This window comes from Mauremys mutica, chromosome 13 (assembly GCF_020497125.1).
Source record: "Mauremys mutica isolate MM-2020 ecotype Southern chromosome 13, ASM2049712v1, whole genome shotgun sequence".
Classification (NCBI taxonomy): domain Eukaryota; kingdom Metazoa; phylum Chordata; order Testudines; family Geoemydidae; genus Mauremys; species Mauremys mutica.
Genome location: NC_059084.1, coordinates 48,692,003 through 48,705,024, shown reverse-complemented (window position 1 = coordinate 48,705,024; position 13,022 = coordinate 48,692,003). Strand labels below are relative to the sequence as shown.

Here is a 13,022-nt window from a genome sequence, read left to right as displayed (position 1 = left end):
TACACAAGGGGCGACCCCTGTTTGAGAAACCCTGGGCTAAATTCAGGTTTTGTCTCCCAGAAATGTGTGAGATGAATGGTACATGCAAGCGAATGTGTTTTAATAACTAATGGTATAAAACACCTGAGTGGGTGGATCGATCTATCTACCCCCCCCCCCATACGCACCCTCTTTCTCTGAGGCTTTGGCCAAGGCCGACAGAAGGACAATCGTTCTGGGGTCAGAGCCTCACTGACTGATGTGAATTCTGGAAGCTCCATGGATCCCAGGGCTACTACCCCGACTGACGCTAGCTGGTGTTCTGGCCCATTCATTCAAACAGATTAAAACGTTGGTAACAGAAGGGCTCTAGCGATACAATGAGAGGAGGGCCAGGTACCCACCCAATTGAAATAGAAAGTCTGATTTAACAGGGGATTCTTATCTATCCATGTAGGGATTTCTTCAGTGCACAACAACAATCAGTCAGCAATAAGCAAAACTGAATAAATTAGAACCCTTTACTGTTATCGACATGCAGTTCTCAGTTATTGATTGTTGTTAGCATATCAACAGCCAAGACTGGATTTCTGGTAAGTCCAAAGAGGACCCCTCTTTATGATTTGGGAATGGGTTCTTAAGAATGAAGCTCTCTGCCAAAGATACCCCTTCCTCATATGTCACTGAACTATACAGAGCAGGCAAGACATTTGTGCCTCTTATAAGGAGGGGAATATGCAAATGAGGGCGACAGTTTCCTGCTTAAATCTCTCTTTCTTTCTTTCCAGGAGGCACCCAGAGAGACAATCCGCAGCCCCCTGGGTCTGTGCAGTTACCAGCCAGCCTCCCTGAGAACTTTTCACTGAAACACCAGAGAAAATGAGACTTTGGCTCCATTTACTTTTCCTTGTGGCAGCTCTGGAAGGTATTTTCTCTGCACAAATCCACTGCAGAAGCAGGAGACTGTCACTGTATTTCTGCAGCGATATTCACATCTATTGCAAAGTGCTCTTACTTATTGTATTCCCCCTCATTCTTCCCTCCTCCCCTCTTCTTACGCAGGGGCCCGGTCACAGGTTGCTCTGACCCAGTCCGGTCCAGAACTGAAGAAGCCCGGAGAATCCACTCAGTTGAAATGCGCCGTGAGCGGGTTCGCTGTCTCCAGCTATTACATGGCGTGGGTCAGACAGGAGCCGGGAAAGGGGCTGGAGTGGCTGGTCAGCTATCACACACCTTCATCTACAAACTACTGCTCTGACAGCATCCAGGGGCGATTCACGGCCTCCAAGGACAGCTCCAATTTCTACCTGCACATGACCGGCCTGAGACCCCAGGACACCGCCGTGTATTACTGCGCCAGAGACACACAGTGAGGGAGAAACCATCTGAGCTCAGACAAAAACCTCCCCTTGCGCAGCCCGGGCAAGGGATTTCCTGGGGGTGGCGCTCTGGATCCGCAGCAATGAGAACAGACCAAAGTATCTCCCCTTGTCCCGAATCATCTTTTCACGGTTTGTCTCCGTCCTAATTTTCCAGATTCCCATGAACAAGGAACGGTTCAGTAATGTACCTGGCCCCTGGGTTATACCACTGACACCAACATCCAAATTAGGGGTGGGGGCAGAAACAGACAGACAGACAGACAGACTGTCTCCTTTCAGTAATTTCCTGGTTGCAAATCTCCGGCGGGCAGAAGAAAGAGCAGAAGGGAACATTCCGTGTCACAGCTGGACTCTGGACTCCACCTGCCAGGAGACTTAACAACGCGACGCTGCGTCACACACCTCCTGGGTCCCCCCGTTATACTGTCCCCACCCCCCGGCCCATGCAAATGAGCTCCCCGGGGCCCTGTTCATAGCCCGGTCCCGGCCGCTCACCCCGCTCAGAACTGACACCAGCGTTCTTCACTGTCCTTCCTGACTCGCGAGGAGCGAGGGGAGATTGTGAAAGGGGCAAACACGAGTGACCTGCCTCTGGCCAACCGCTCCTCTCCTTGCAGTTCACGAGGGAGCTCCAGGGAGTGAAGCGAATCGAGATTGTCCCGTGTGGTTAAAGCTACCGGGGAATATTTCCCACCGGACACGGGTCAGTGGAGCCGCCGCTTCTGGGAAAGGGGCTGGGCGGGGCTCCAGTTATAGCTACTGCCCAGCGCCCCGGGCGTTATTCTGTCTCCGGGGGTGTCTGAGCCCAATGGAACCCTGTGACCCGACCCCTCCCCTGGCACTGACCCCACTGACCCGCCGTACCACAGCCCCACTACGCCTGGGCGGGGGCTCCAGGCCTGACTCTCCCACCCCAGGACAAACTGACAGCAATCGGCCCTGAAGTCGTGTCAGGGAAATTCTTATTTGGGGCCCTTCGTCTTTCTCTCCTCTGCCTGGGACAAATTCTGAGCTCACAAAAATAACCTCCCGGATAGTCACAGATTCATAAAGCTCCAGGGAGCAGTGTGATAACCTAGTCTGAGCTCCTGCGTAACACAGGCCATGGATCCTCCACCTGGTTCATTCTGGTTCTATCACCCTCATTGATAAACCACGCTGGGAGTCCACCCAGTGTCACCACGGCCAGTGGCACATTCCAGCAGAAAGACTCCGATCCCTCACTAGACCCCGCCACGGGTGTTTGTTTGTTTGTTTTCCAGTTCAATGTTTTTTTTTTCCTACCAAATGTGGCTCTGGCACAAGGACCATTTTCCTAAGAGAAAAAAAAATCCCGGTTCAAAAGAATAAATAAACAAACCGCTCAAAATATTCGTTTTGGGATTTAATATGACTAATAACACAAAAAGGGAAAACAGGGAGGGGGGTGGGCTGCGGAGCCCGCTTCTCCCATGTACCACGAGGGGGCAGCACTGAGGAATGCGGCCCAGCACGGCCTTGGGAACAAGACTGACCAGGGGCGGTGGGTTACCTGCCTACCCTGCTCCGTTACACACACAAACGGCGTTTGCACTTTGACCCCGTCAATCCCCCTGAAATCTGTGAGAAAAATGGCGGGTAACGGTTTTCAAAAGAAAAGCAGCCACAAAACTACACCCTGAGGTTCCCTCAGATCCAACCCCTCTGACATCCAACCAATCCGAGCTAAAGCCCACATTAAAGTCCGCCTGTTCCGCTGGAACCTTCTGCTCAGCCAGTCTCCAGTGCGAGGCTCCCTCCGTCTCCCAATGAAGGGAGAAGCTGAGCCCCGAGGGAAGGTCCGTGGCAGTGCGGAGCCCCGAATGAAGATGATTGACTGGAAGGGGGGTCACTAATCTAGAGGTGACCTCCCCCCTCAGCCCGTGGATATTTCTGTGGGGGTGAAATTCACCCCGTGTGCAGGGCCTTACACAAGGGCCCCTGCCTGTCCTGTGTCCCGCCAGCCAGCGTGATCTCTGCACCCCACGCAGCAGTTTAGAAGGGCACAATCCTGATTCCCCTGCCGCAGCCTTCCCCCTTCTGTCCACACTTAGGCCTGTGCCGGGTGGGGGGATATGGGCCTGTTTTCACGCACACTCCTGCGGCGCCTCGTACACCTTTGATTAGGGCAGTTTGGGGTCCCCACGCGAGTGCTGACATCAGCCAATGTGCAGAGCGGGGGGAGAATTCCATGTGCGCCAGGTGAGCAGAGACACAGCAAGAATCACGCGATTGATGAGTGTTCCCAGGGCACAAACAACCGACATCTTCAACCGGAGCCATCAGGACCAACCCCAGAGAGACAGAAAAGCGGCGCCATTGCGCCAACAGGTCCCGAGCCGAGAAGAAGGGGCTCGAACGGACACCAGTGTTATTCCCCACGTCTCTGCTTCCCAGCGAAAGGGGGAGTTTGGGAAGAAATACAAACACGTGTCCAAAGGCCATTCCTGCCCCTGGGCACAGAGTGCCTAACTGCCCCGGCTGCGCTCACACGCCACAGGAAATAGCTTATTTCAACAGCATAACAGCAAATGGATTTTCCTTTGTTCTCTCGCCTTACACATGGACCGGCTGTGTCCAGTGCCCAGCGAGCCCCGTGCTGGGGACCCACATTGCTGCACCTCTCTGGGGGTGCTGACCGCCCAACTTCTCAACATCAAACTCAGGGACACTCAATAACGAGTCCCCGTTAAACAGCTCATCCTGTGCGCACGGTAGGAAAATCGGTGTTGCGATGACAGGCCCCAGCACTGTTTGCTGAGGGTGATACATGAATGTACCAGGGCTTGATCCAGTATCAGGCACCGTGTTGAAGACACAGTCACACAGTCCTTGCTACACGCTCTAGTCCGTCACTCTCCCCTGGGGGTTGGGGGCTGGGATCTGGACCCCACTCGCAGTTGAATCCCCCAGTCCCTTAGGAAAAGGGGAAGGTGCAAATGCGGCTACTCCCCTCCCCTGCTGAAAACCCCTCAATCCCCAGACCCTGAAGCCCTGGCACTGAGGAGCCGCAGCCGCTGGGTTCAAGCAGTGAAGTACTTATTTACCCTGGGCCTTTCCCCAAATACACAAACCAGGGGTCACCAGATGAATTCAATAGCCAGGCCCTCAGTTCCTCTGTGAGGAAATACAGTCACTGCAGGGAGCTGTTCATTCCTCCCAGGGGTCCGAAAGTTTAATGAGGATCCCAGCGCCCTGTGCCCGGCGCTGCACAGACACAGGACGGGACAGTCTGACTCCTGCACCCGGAGCCCTAGGGCGAGTCACTCAGATCCCTGGCAGCAGGAGTGTGTGTCTCTTATAAAGCGGGGGCATGCAAATGAGGGACACAGTTTCCTGTTTAAATCTGTGCCTCTCTCTGCCCAGGCTGCACCCGGAGACACAATCCGCAGCCCCTGGGTCTGTGCAGTGACCAGCCAGTCCCCTGAGAAGTTTCCCCTCCAGCACCAGGGAAAATGGGATTTTTGCTTCTGTTCGTTTTCGCTGTAGCAGCTTTGGAAGGTATTTTCTTTCTCTGAATAACGGGCGGAGTTAAAACAATAGATGACATTATCGCTGTTTATATACCAATATTTACAACCTGTCTTTATTCCCAGGTGTCCGGTCCCAGGTGCAGCTGGTGGAGTCCGGAGGGGATGTGAAAAAGCCCGGAGACTCTCTCCGCCTCTCCTGCAAAGCCTCCGGGTTCACCTTCAGCAGCGCCTACATGCATTGGGTCCGACAGGCTCCTGGCAAGGGGCTAGAGTGGGTCGCTTATATAAGCACGGGTGGGAGTCCTATATACTATCTTGATTCAGTGAAAGGCCGATTCACCATCTCCCGGGATGATCCCAAGAGTGAGCTGTATCTGCAAATGACCGGCCTGAAGCCCGAGGACACCGCCCGCTATTACTGTGCGGGAGACACAGTGACACGAAACCGGTTTGTGATCATACAAAAACCCAGGCTGCGGAATCGCCCTTCTCCCGGCAGCCGCGCGGGGGCAGCAGTGACACACACACCGCTCCGGGCTCGAACAGGAGACCCGGCACCCGGGCGAATATAACACAAACCTCCCGGCAGTTTTAACCCTTCCGTTCCCGGGCAACGCGTCTCCCCTTCCTGCCCAGAGCCCCGCTGGGTCTGCGGCGCAGAGATCTCTCGCTTCATTTGTGAACCCCAATCCGGAGTGAGTCCTGTTCTGAGTCGCTCTCCCCTCGCTGACCTGGCACCTTGGCTCTCCTGGGACCCATCTCTGTGTCAGACTCACAGGACAGGTTCTGTCGTTTAAAGGAGACAAGCGGATTGCTGGATTGATCCAGTGCCAATCAGAGACAGTGGGATTCATCCTCTTGCCCTCACTGAGGTTTGTATCACACCCAACGGATGGAGCGAATTCCTCATGGCACCAAATCCTCTGCTAGTATAAAGTCACTGCAGCTGGTTCCGCTAGACTCGAGTTACTCCTGATTTACACTAGCTGGGGATCTGGCTGTAACTGTGCCTTGGTGGGTGACAACCGAGAATATCAAATTCAGGATAAACTGATGAGAAACAGGGCAAATAAACCTTAAAACTGGCAGTTATTATCCCATAAGATATATCAACTCAGCGACAAAAGTAAACTGCTATTTCACCACACTGGCTAAGAAGAAGTCAGAAAAGCAGTTTCCTTAGGTTTTCCAGTCCTTGTATCACCAACAAAACCACCAGAGTTAAAGATGAGTTGTTCTTTAAAACAATTTCATCAAATAAAATCCAGATAATGTCACACTCCAACACAAAATTGATGCAAGAAGGGGTGTCCCAGGCACTGCTGAATGCAACATTGGATCTTCCCATTCTTGGTTCTGTATTATTACAGCTTCTAACCCAATAGAAGAAGTGTCAGTGTGTCATAGGTCTCACCCCCACTTGGAGCTGTTGGGTTCCAATATGGGGACCTGCATGGATTTATCTAAACTTAAATTCTAGTTTAGATCTGGTAAAAGCTGCCACCACCCAATCAGGTACGTGGATTGGGACACAATCCTTCCCCAAAATCCTAGGGGATCCCAAGAGCCCCAAATCCATGGAGTTCTTACACCCAGGAGAAATAAACCATTCCCCCCTGCTTCCTCCCCCCTCCCTTTTCCTAGGAGAGACACCGGGATTTAACTACAGAGGGATACCTCCCTCCTCCCCTTTCCCTGAGAATCCACCCAAGGAAAGACCAACCAAGACCTTAATAGAAAAGAATTTATTAAAGAATAAAAAGAAAGTCACTGTCTCTGTAACCAAAATGGAACAATATACAGGGTCTAAACTTATCAATCTCTGGAGAGAATTCCCCCTCCTTTCTTTCTCAGTCAAAGCAATGTAACAGCAAACAGGAATAAAGAATTTCCTTCAGCAAACACACAATTGCAAATGTAGAAATCAAATTATAAGACTAATCCGCCTTTCTAATTAATACTCACTATTGAATAGTAGGAACTACTCCAGGAGAACTTGGAGACATGTCTGGCCTCTCTTAGATCCAAAAAGAGAACACTCTAACAAAGAACACAGACAAAGGCTTCCCTCCACAGAGATTTGAAATTATCTTGTCTCTGATTGGTCCTCTGGTCAGGTGGTCATCAGGTACTGCATGTTAACCCTTTACAGGTAAACGAGACCTTAACCGTTAACTATCTGTTTATGACACAGTGTATAACAGAAATCATAGAATCATAGAATATCAGGGTTTGAAGGGACCTCAGGAGGTATCTAGTCCAACCCCCTGCTCAAAGCAGGACCGACACCAACTAAATCATCCCACCCAGGGCTTTGTCAAGCTGGGCCTTAAACACATCTAAGGAAGGAGATTCCACTGCCTCCCTAGGTAACTCATTCCAGTGCTTCACCACCCTCCTAGTGAAATATATTTTCCTAATATCCAAACTAGACCTCCCCCACTGCAACTTGAGACCATTACTCCTTGTTCTGTCATCTGCTACCACTGAGAAAAGCTGAGCTTCATCCTCTTTGGAATCCCCCTTCAGATAATTGAAGGCTGCTATCAAATCCCCCCTCACTCTTCTCTTCTGCAGACTAAATATCTCCAGTTCTCTCTGCCTCTCCTCATCAGGGCTGCCCAGAGGATTCAGGGGGCCTGGGGCAAAGCAATTTCGGGGGCCCCATCCATAAAAAAGGTTGCAATACTATAGAATACTATATTCTCATGGTGGCCCCTGTGGGGCCCCTGGGCAAATTGCTCCCCTTGCCCACCCCCCAGGGTGACCCTGCTACCTGTAATAAAACTGATTATTATGTTCTGCATTTATAAAGGGCCCTTTGCTGTGGCAGCTAGAAAACTTCTCCACAGCAGTTAAGAGCAGGCCCACCTGGGTAGACACAGCAGTCAAATTACTGCAATGTTTGCCAGGAAAAAAGCAAATGAAAAACTAAACAAAATCTCAAACTCAGATCAGTCTATCTTGCCCCACAGCTCTTGAAACCAGCCAGCTAGTTCATTTTATTCACGCTCTGCATTTGCATTAGAGCTGACTGTGAACTTGAGAACCACTGTGTGGGGACGTGAGGGACCATCTTTTTGTTCTGTGTTTCCACAGCACCTAAGGCAGCGGGAATTTGTCCATGACCGGGGCTCCTAATTTGAGCTCAGAACTTGCAGGATGAGGATTAGCGGACTGTAACTGCCCAATGTGAACTATTGATCCTGTGTCAGTTGGGGGGACATGGTAAATCAGCTGAGTACATATAACCCGAGTGCAAAGACACGCCAAAGGGTGTATTATCGGCTGGAGTTAAGGTTTATGGCAGAAAATGATTGCCCTGCAAGTTAACAGCACATCTGGGTTTTCAGGTACACAGACAAGGCGCTAGGTTACCACACAATGTGCTGTGTGACCATTAGCATGATGCTGAGGCCAGTGAAGTCTCCTGTCTGTCAGGCTGCAGGTTGTCCTGGGTTCCATTAAAATGAGCCTGGTTTGCCAGTCATTTTATAACTGGGATACACAAGCTGAAGGTTGTCATAGGGAAACTCTTACACCCACAGTACATTTTTAAGGGCTCGTTGAAGAAAAAACGAACTGAGTTTTGGACTGTAGGAATGCAAAGCGGTTGTTTCCTCTTGAGGGGGAGAATTTCTGCTTCCAAAAGTCAACGCTGTGCTTACAAGCCAAGTTTTCCAGACAAGTTTTGATTAGGAAACAGCATTGTCCAGACGCAGCAGGAACTATTTCCAAATGACGGGCTTGCCCTCCCTCGCTGAGGCCTGACAAACTCATTGCAGAGAATACTCCTAAATGCCACCACCACTGCTCCAACTTCCACTCCCAGCTCTGCACACTCCCTGCAGCCAGTCACTCACCCATAACCACTGGATGTGCTCTCTGCGCGCTCTCCAGCCACCCCCAGCGCTCCTTCAGCTGGAGCTGCCACTGCCTGGGAGATGGGCTGGGAGTGCAGCCAGAGCACGTGCCCCCTCCCAACCCATCCCCAGCAGCTGCCCCTTAGGGGTGCTGCAAGAGGGTGGGGAGCCCCCTAGCTCCCCTGTGGGCACAGAGCTGCCCCCTCCCAACCCCTGCACCGTGCCCGGCTTGCAGGGCCGGCTTTAGGATTTCTGCCGCCCCAGGCAGAAAACAAGAGCGCCGCCCCGCCCCCAGCGGCGCGGAGTGCAGCCCGAACCCCCGCCCCCCCCAGGGGCGCGGCCCGCGGACCCCAGCCCCCGCCCCCCGAGTGGCGCAGCACCGCCCTAGCCCCCCCCAGTGGTGCGCCCGAGCCCCGGCCGAGGCCCGAGCCCCGCCCCCCAGCGGAGCGAAGCGCCGCCCTAGCCCCCGCCCCCCTCCCGAGCAGCGCGGCCCTAGCCCCGAGCCCCTGCCCGAGCCCCGAGCCCCGGCCCGAGCCCCCACCCCCCGAGCAGCTGGACCGAGCTCCCGTCCCCCCGAGCGGTGCGGAGCGCCGCCCTAGCCCCGGCCCCCCTCCCGAGCGGCGCGGCCTGGACCGAGCCCCCCACCCCCCGAGCGGCGCAGCCCGCCGCCCGAGCCCCCGCCCCCTGAACGGCGCGGCCCGTCCGCCGCCCCCTCCCAATGCGCCGCCCCAAGCACCTGCTTGGTAGGCTGGTGCCTGGAGCCGGCCCTGCCGGCTTGCCCAGCAGGAGCACTCACGTGGGGCGCAGCCGGGTGGTGCTTCTTCCCAGCAAGGAGTCCGTGGCAGGGCTGGCACAGAGCCCAGGCGTCCCCGTACCCATCCTCACCTCCTCGTAGGGCCTGGGGTGTGGCTGAGCATCACCCGTCTGCCCCATGCCAGTGCTTCCCTCCCACTTACCTCCGCCTGGGGCCGGAGCACCTGGGTTCTGCTCCGTGGGCAGCTCAGCCAATTGAGCCCCTGGAAAAGGGCTGCGCTGCAGGTGGTGGCATGTCCCACAGCTCTGTACGGCAGCCACCAGCGTCTCTGAGAGACCTCTACCCCCACCCCCCATGCCAGGGAAGGGATTCTCGGCCAAGACTCGCAGGGCCCAGGGCCTGAGGCAAATTGCCCCACTTTCCCCCCCCCCCGGCATCCCTGTGTCTCATTCATCTATCTATCTATCTATCTATCTATCTATCTATCTATCTATCTATCTATCTATCTATCCCCATCCACCCCATCTATCTATCTATCTATCTATCTATCTATCTATCTATCTATCTATCTATCTATCTATCTATCTATCTATCTATCTCCATCCACCCCATCTATCTATCTATCTATCTATCTATCTATCTATCTATCTATCTATCTATCTATCTATCTATCTATCTATCTATCTATCTATCTATCTATCCCCATCCACCCCATCTATCTATCTATCTATCTTCATCAATGACTTAGATATTGGCATAGAAAGTACGCTTATTAAGTTTGCAGATGATACCAAACTGGGAGGGGTTACAACTGCTTTGGAGGACAGGGTCATAATTCAAAATGATCTGGATAAATTGGAGAAATGGTCTGAGGTAAACAGGATGAAGTTTAATAAAGACAAATTCAAAGTGCTCCACTTAGGAAGGAACAGTCAATTTCACACATACAGAATGGGAAGAGACTGTCTAGGAAGGGGTACGGCAGAAAGCGATCTAGGGGTTATAGTGGACCACAAGCTAAATATGAGTCAACAGTGTGATGCTGTTGCAAAAAAAGCAAACATGATTCTGGGATGCATTAAGAGGTGTGTTGTGAGCAAGACACGAGAAGTCATTCTTCCGCTCTACTCTGCGCTGGTTAGGCCTCGGCTGGAGTATTGTGTCCAGTTCTGGGCACCGCATTTCAAGAAAGATGTGGAGAAATTGGAGAGGGTCCGGAGAAGAGCAACAAGAATGATTAAAGGTCCTGAGAACATGACCAATGAAGGAAGGCCGAAAGAATTGGGTTTGTTTAGTTTGGAAAAGAGAAGACTGAGAGGGGACATGATAGCAGTTTTCAGGTATCTAAAAGGGTGTCATAAGGAGGAGGAAGAAAACTTGTTCACCTTAGCCTCTAAGGATAGAACAAGAAGCAATGGACTTAAACTGCAGCAAGGGAGGTTTAGGTTGGACATTAGGAAAAAGTTCCTAACTGTCAGGGTGGTTAAACACTGGAATAAATTGCCTAGGGAGGTTGTGGAATCTCCATCTCGAGAGATTTAAGAGTAGGTTAGAGAAATGTCTATCAGGGATGGTCTAGACAGTATTTGGTCCTGCCATGAGAGCAGGGGACTGGACTTGATGACCTCTTGAGGTCCCTTCCAGTCCTAGAATCTATCTATCTATCCCCATCCACCCCCTCTATCTATCTATCTATCCTCACCCAGGGCCACCCAGAGGATTCCGGGGGCCCGGGGTCTTCGGCGGCGGGGGGGGCCCTTCCGTTCCGGGACCCGCCGCCAAAGTGCCCCGAAGACCCACGGCGGGGACCCCCCCGCCGCCGAATTACCGCCGAGCCAGGCCCGCCGCTGAAGTGCAGCCTGGTCTTCGGCGGTAATTCGGTGGAGGGGGGCCCCCACCGCGGGTCTTCGGGGCACTTCGGCGGCGGGTCCTGGAATGGAAGGGCCCCCCACCACCGAATTACCGCCGAGACCGGGCTGCAGTTCGGCGGCAGGTCCCGCTCCGTCTTCGGCGGTAATTTGCCAGTGGGGGGTCCTTCTGCCCCGGAGCGGAAGGACCCCCCGCCAGCGAAGACCGGGAGCAGAAGAAGCTCCTGCTCCCGGCCCCGCAAGACTTTTCCGGGTCCCCCGGAGCGAGTGACGGACCCCGCTCCAGGGGCCCCGAAAAACTCTGGTGGGGGCCCCTGTGGGACTCGGGGCCTGGGGCAAATTGCCCCTCTTGCACCCCCCTCTGGGCGGCCCTGTCCTCACCCACCCCATCCATCCATCCATCCATCTATTTATCCCCATACACCCCATCTATCTATCTAACAAATATCTCCACACCCCACCCTCTTTCTTTCAACTCATGGTCACAGTGCTCCGACCACAGACTGAGGAAAGTGTTTCTTCTATTTACACGTGTCCTCACAAATGAATAAACAAATGTCCCGGTTAAATTCTGCCCTGCCTGTGACCTTGCATCTCCCCCTATAGAGACACACTGTCTTGTCTACAGTTTTCCATTTATTCCCCATCTTTGATAATTTTACTTCTCTCAACCCAGGAAACTCAGGTTTGGTTCAAATTATTTGTCATTTTTACAATTTCCCAAGGTAAATTTTAGCCTCCTTAAAAATCATAGGGTGTAACCGCAGTTCCAAGGCCTGCAGCTTTAATTCTGACCTCGTCTGATAAGAGCATAGTTGTTCACACTTCTCTGTTCCCGGTAATCACAGATTGTTTAATTTCGATCTGTCCTGCTCTCTAGCCAAATACTCTTCTCTCACATAACAAGAGCCAAAGCCCACTAAAGACCATGGAAATATCTCCCGTCACCACGGTCGATTTCAAAGCAATCCCTAGTAGTTAATGACCGGCTATGTGACGCCACTGACATCATCTCCTTATTTCTCCAGATATGAAAGCACATGTTCCAGGCGCTGCACAAGCACAGTAAGGAGTAAGAGGAGACGCCTGTAGGTGACTCAAGTAAAGTAATTCAGATCATTAAGGGAAGGAATGTGTGTCTCTTATAGGGAGGGGAATATGCAAATAAAGCTGGCAGGTTCCTGTTTAAATCTCTCCCTCGGTCTCCCAAGGCTGCACCCGAAGAGACAATCCGCAGCTCCCCTGTGCATTTGCCCTCCAACATCAGGGAAAATGAAACTTTTGGTCTATTTAGGTTTCATTGTTGCAGCTTTGCAAGGTATTTCCTAACGCAAACCGCTGGAGAAGCAGACGGATATTTAGCCATTTCCATACTAATGTTTTTACTGCTGGTGGAGCTGGTGGAGTCCGGACGGGATGTGAAAAAGCCCAGATACTCTCTCTGCCTCTCCTGCAAAGCCTCCGGGTTCGACTTCAGCAGCACCTACACGAGCTGGGTCTGCCAGGCTCCCGGGAAGGGGCTAGAATGGGTCGCTACTATATACACCGATGGGAGTAGTACACACTATCTTGATTCCATCAAAGGCCGATTCACCATCTCCAGGGATGATCCCAAGAGTGAGCTGTATCTGCAACTGACCGGCCTGAAGCCCGAGGACACTGCCCGCTATTACTGTGCGAGACAC

The 13,022-nt window shown here is 52.6% G+C and overlaps 2 gene segments (V, D, J or C); both read left to right on the top strand.

Annotated features, from left to right (window-relative positions):
- Positions 1-783: 783 nt before the first annotated feature.
- On the top strand, positions 784-1,352 carry LOC123347551. The segment is given in 2 exon segments: positions 784-904; positions 1,042-1,352. Coding segments are annotated over 2 exon segments (357 nt in total).
- Positions 1,353-4,834: 3,482 nt separating this feature from the next.
- LOC123347925 lies at positions 4,835-5,283 on the top strand (the record flags this gene model as incomplete). The annotated part of the segment is given in 2 exon segments: positions 4,835-4,880; positions 4,976-5,283. Coding segments are annotated over 2 exon segments (354 nt in total), but the record flags the coding sequence as incomplete, so codon positions are not given.
- Positions 5,284-13,022: the final 7,739 nt, after the last annotated feature.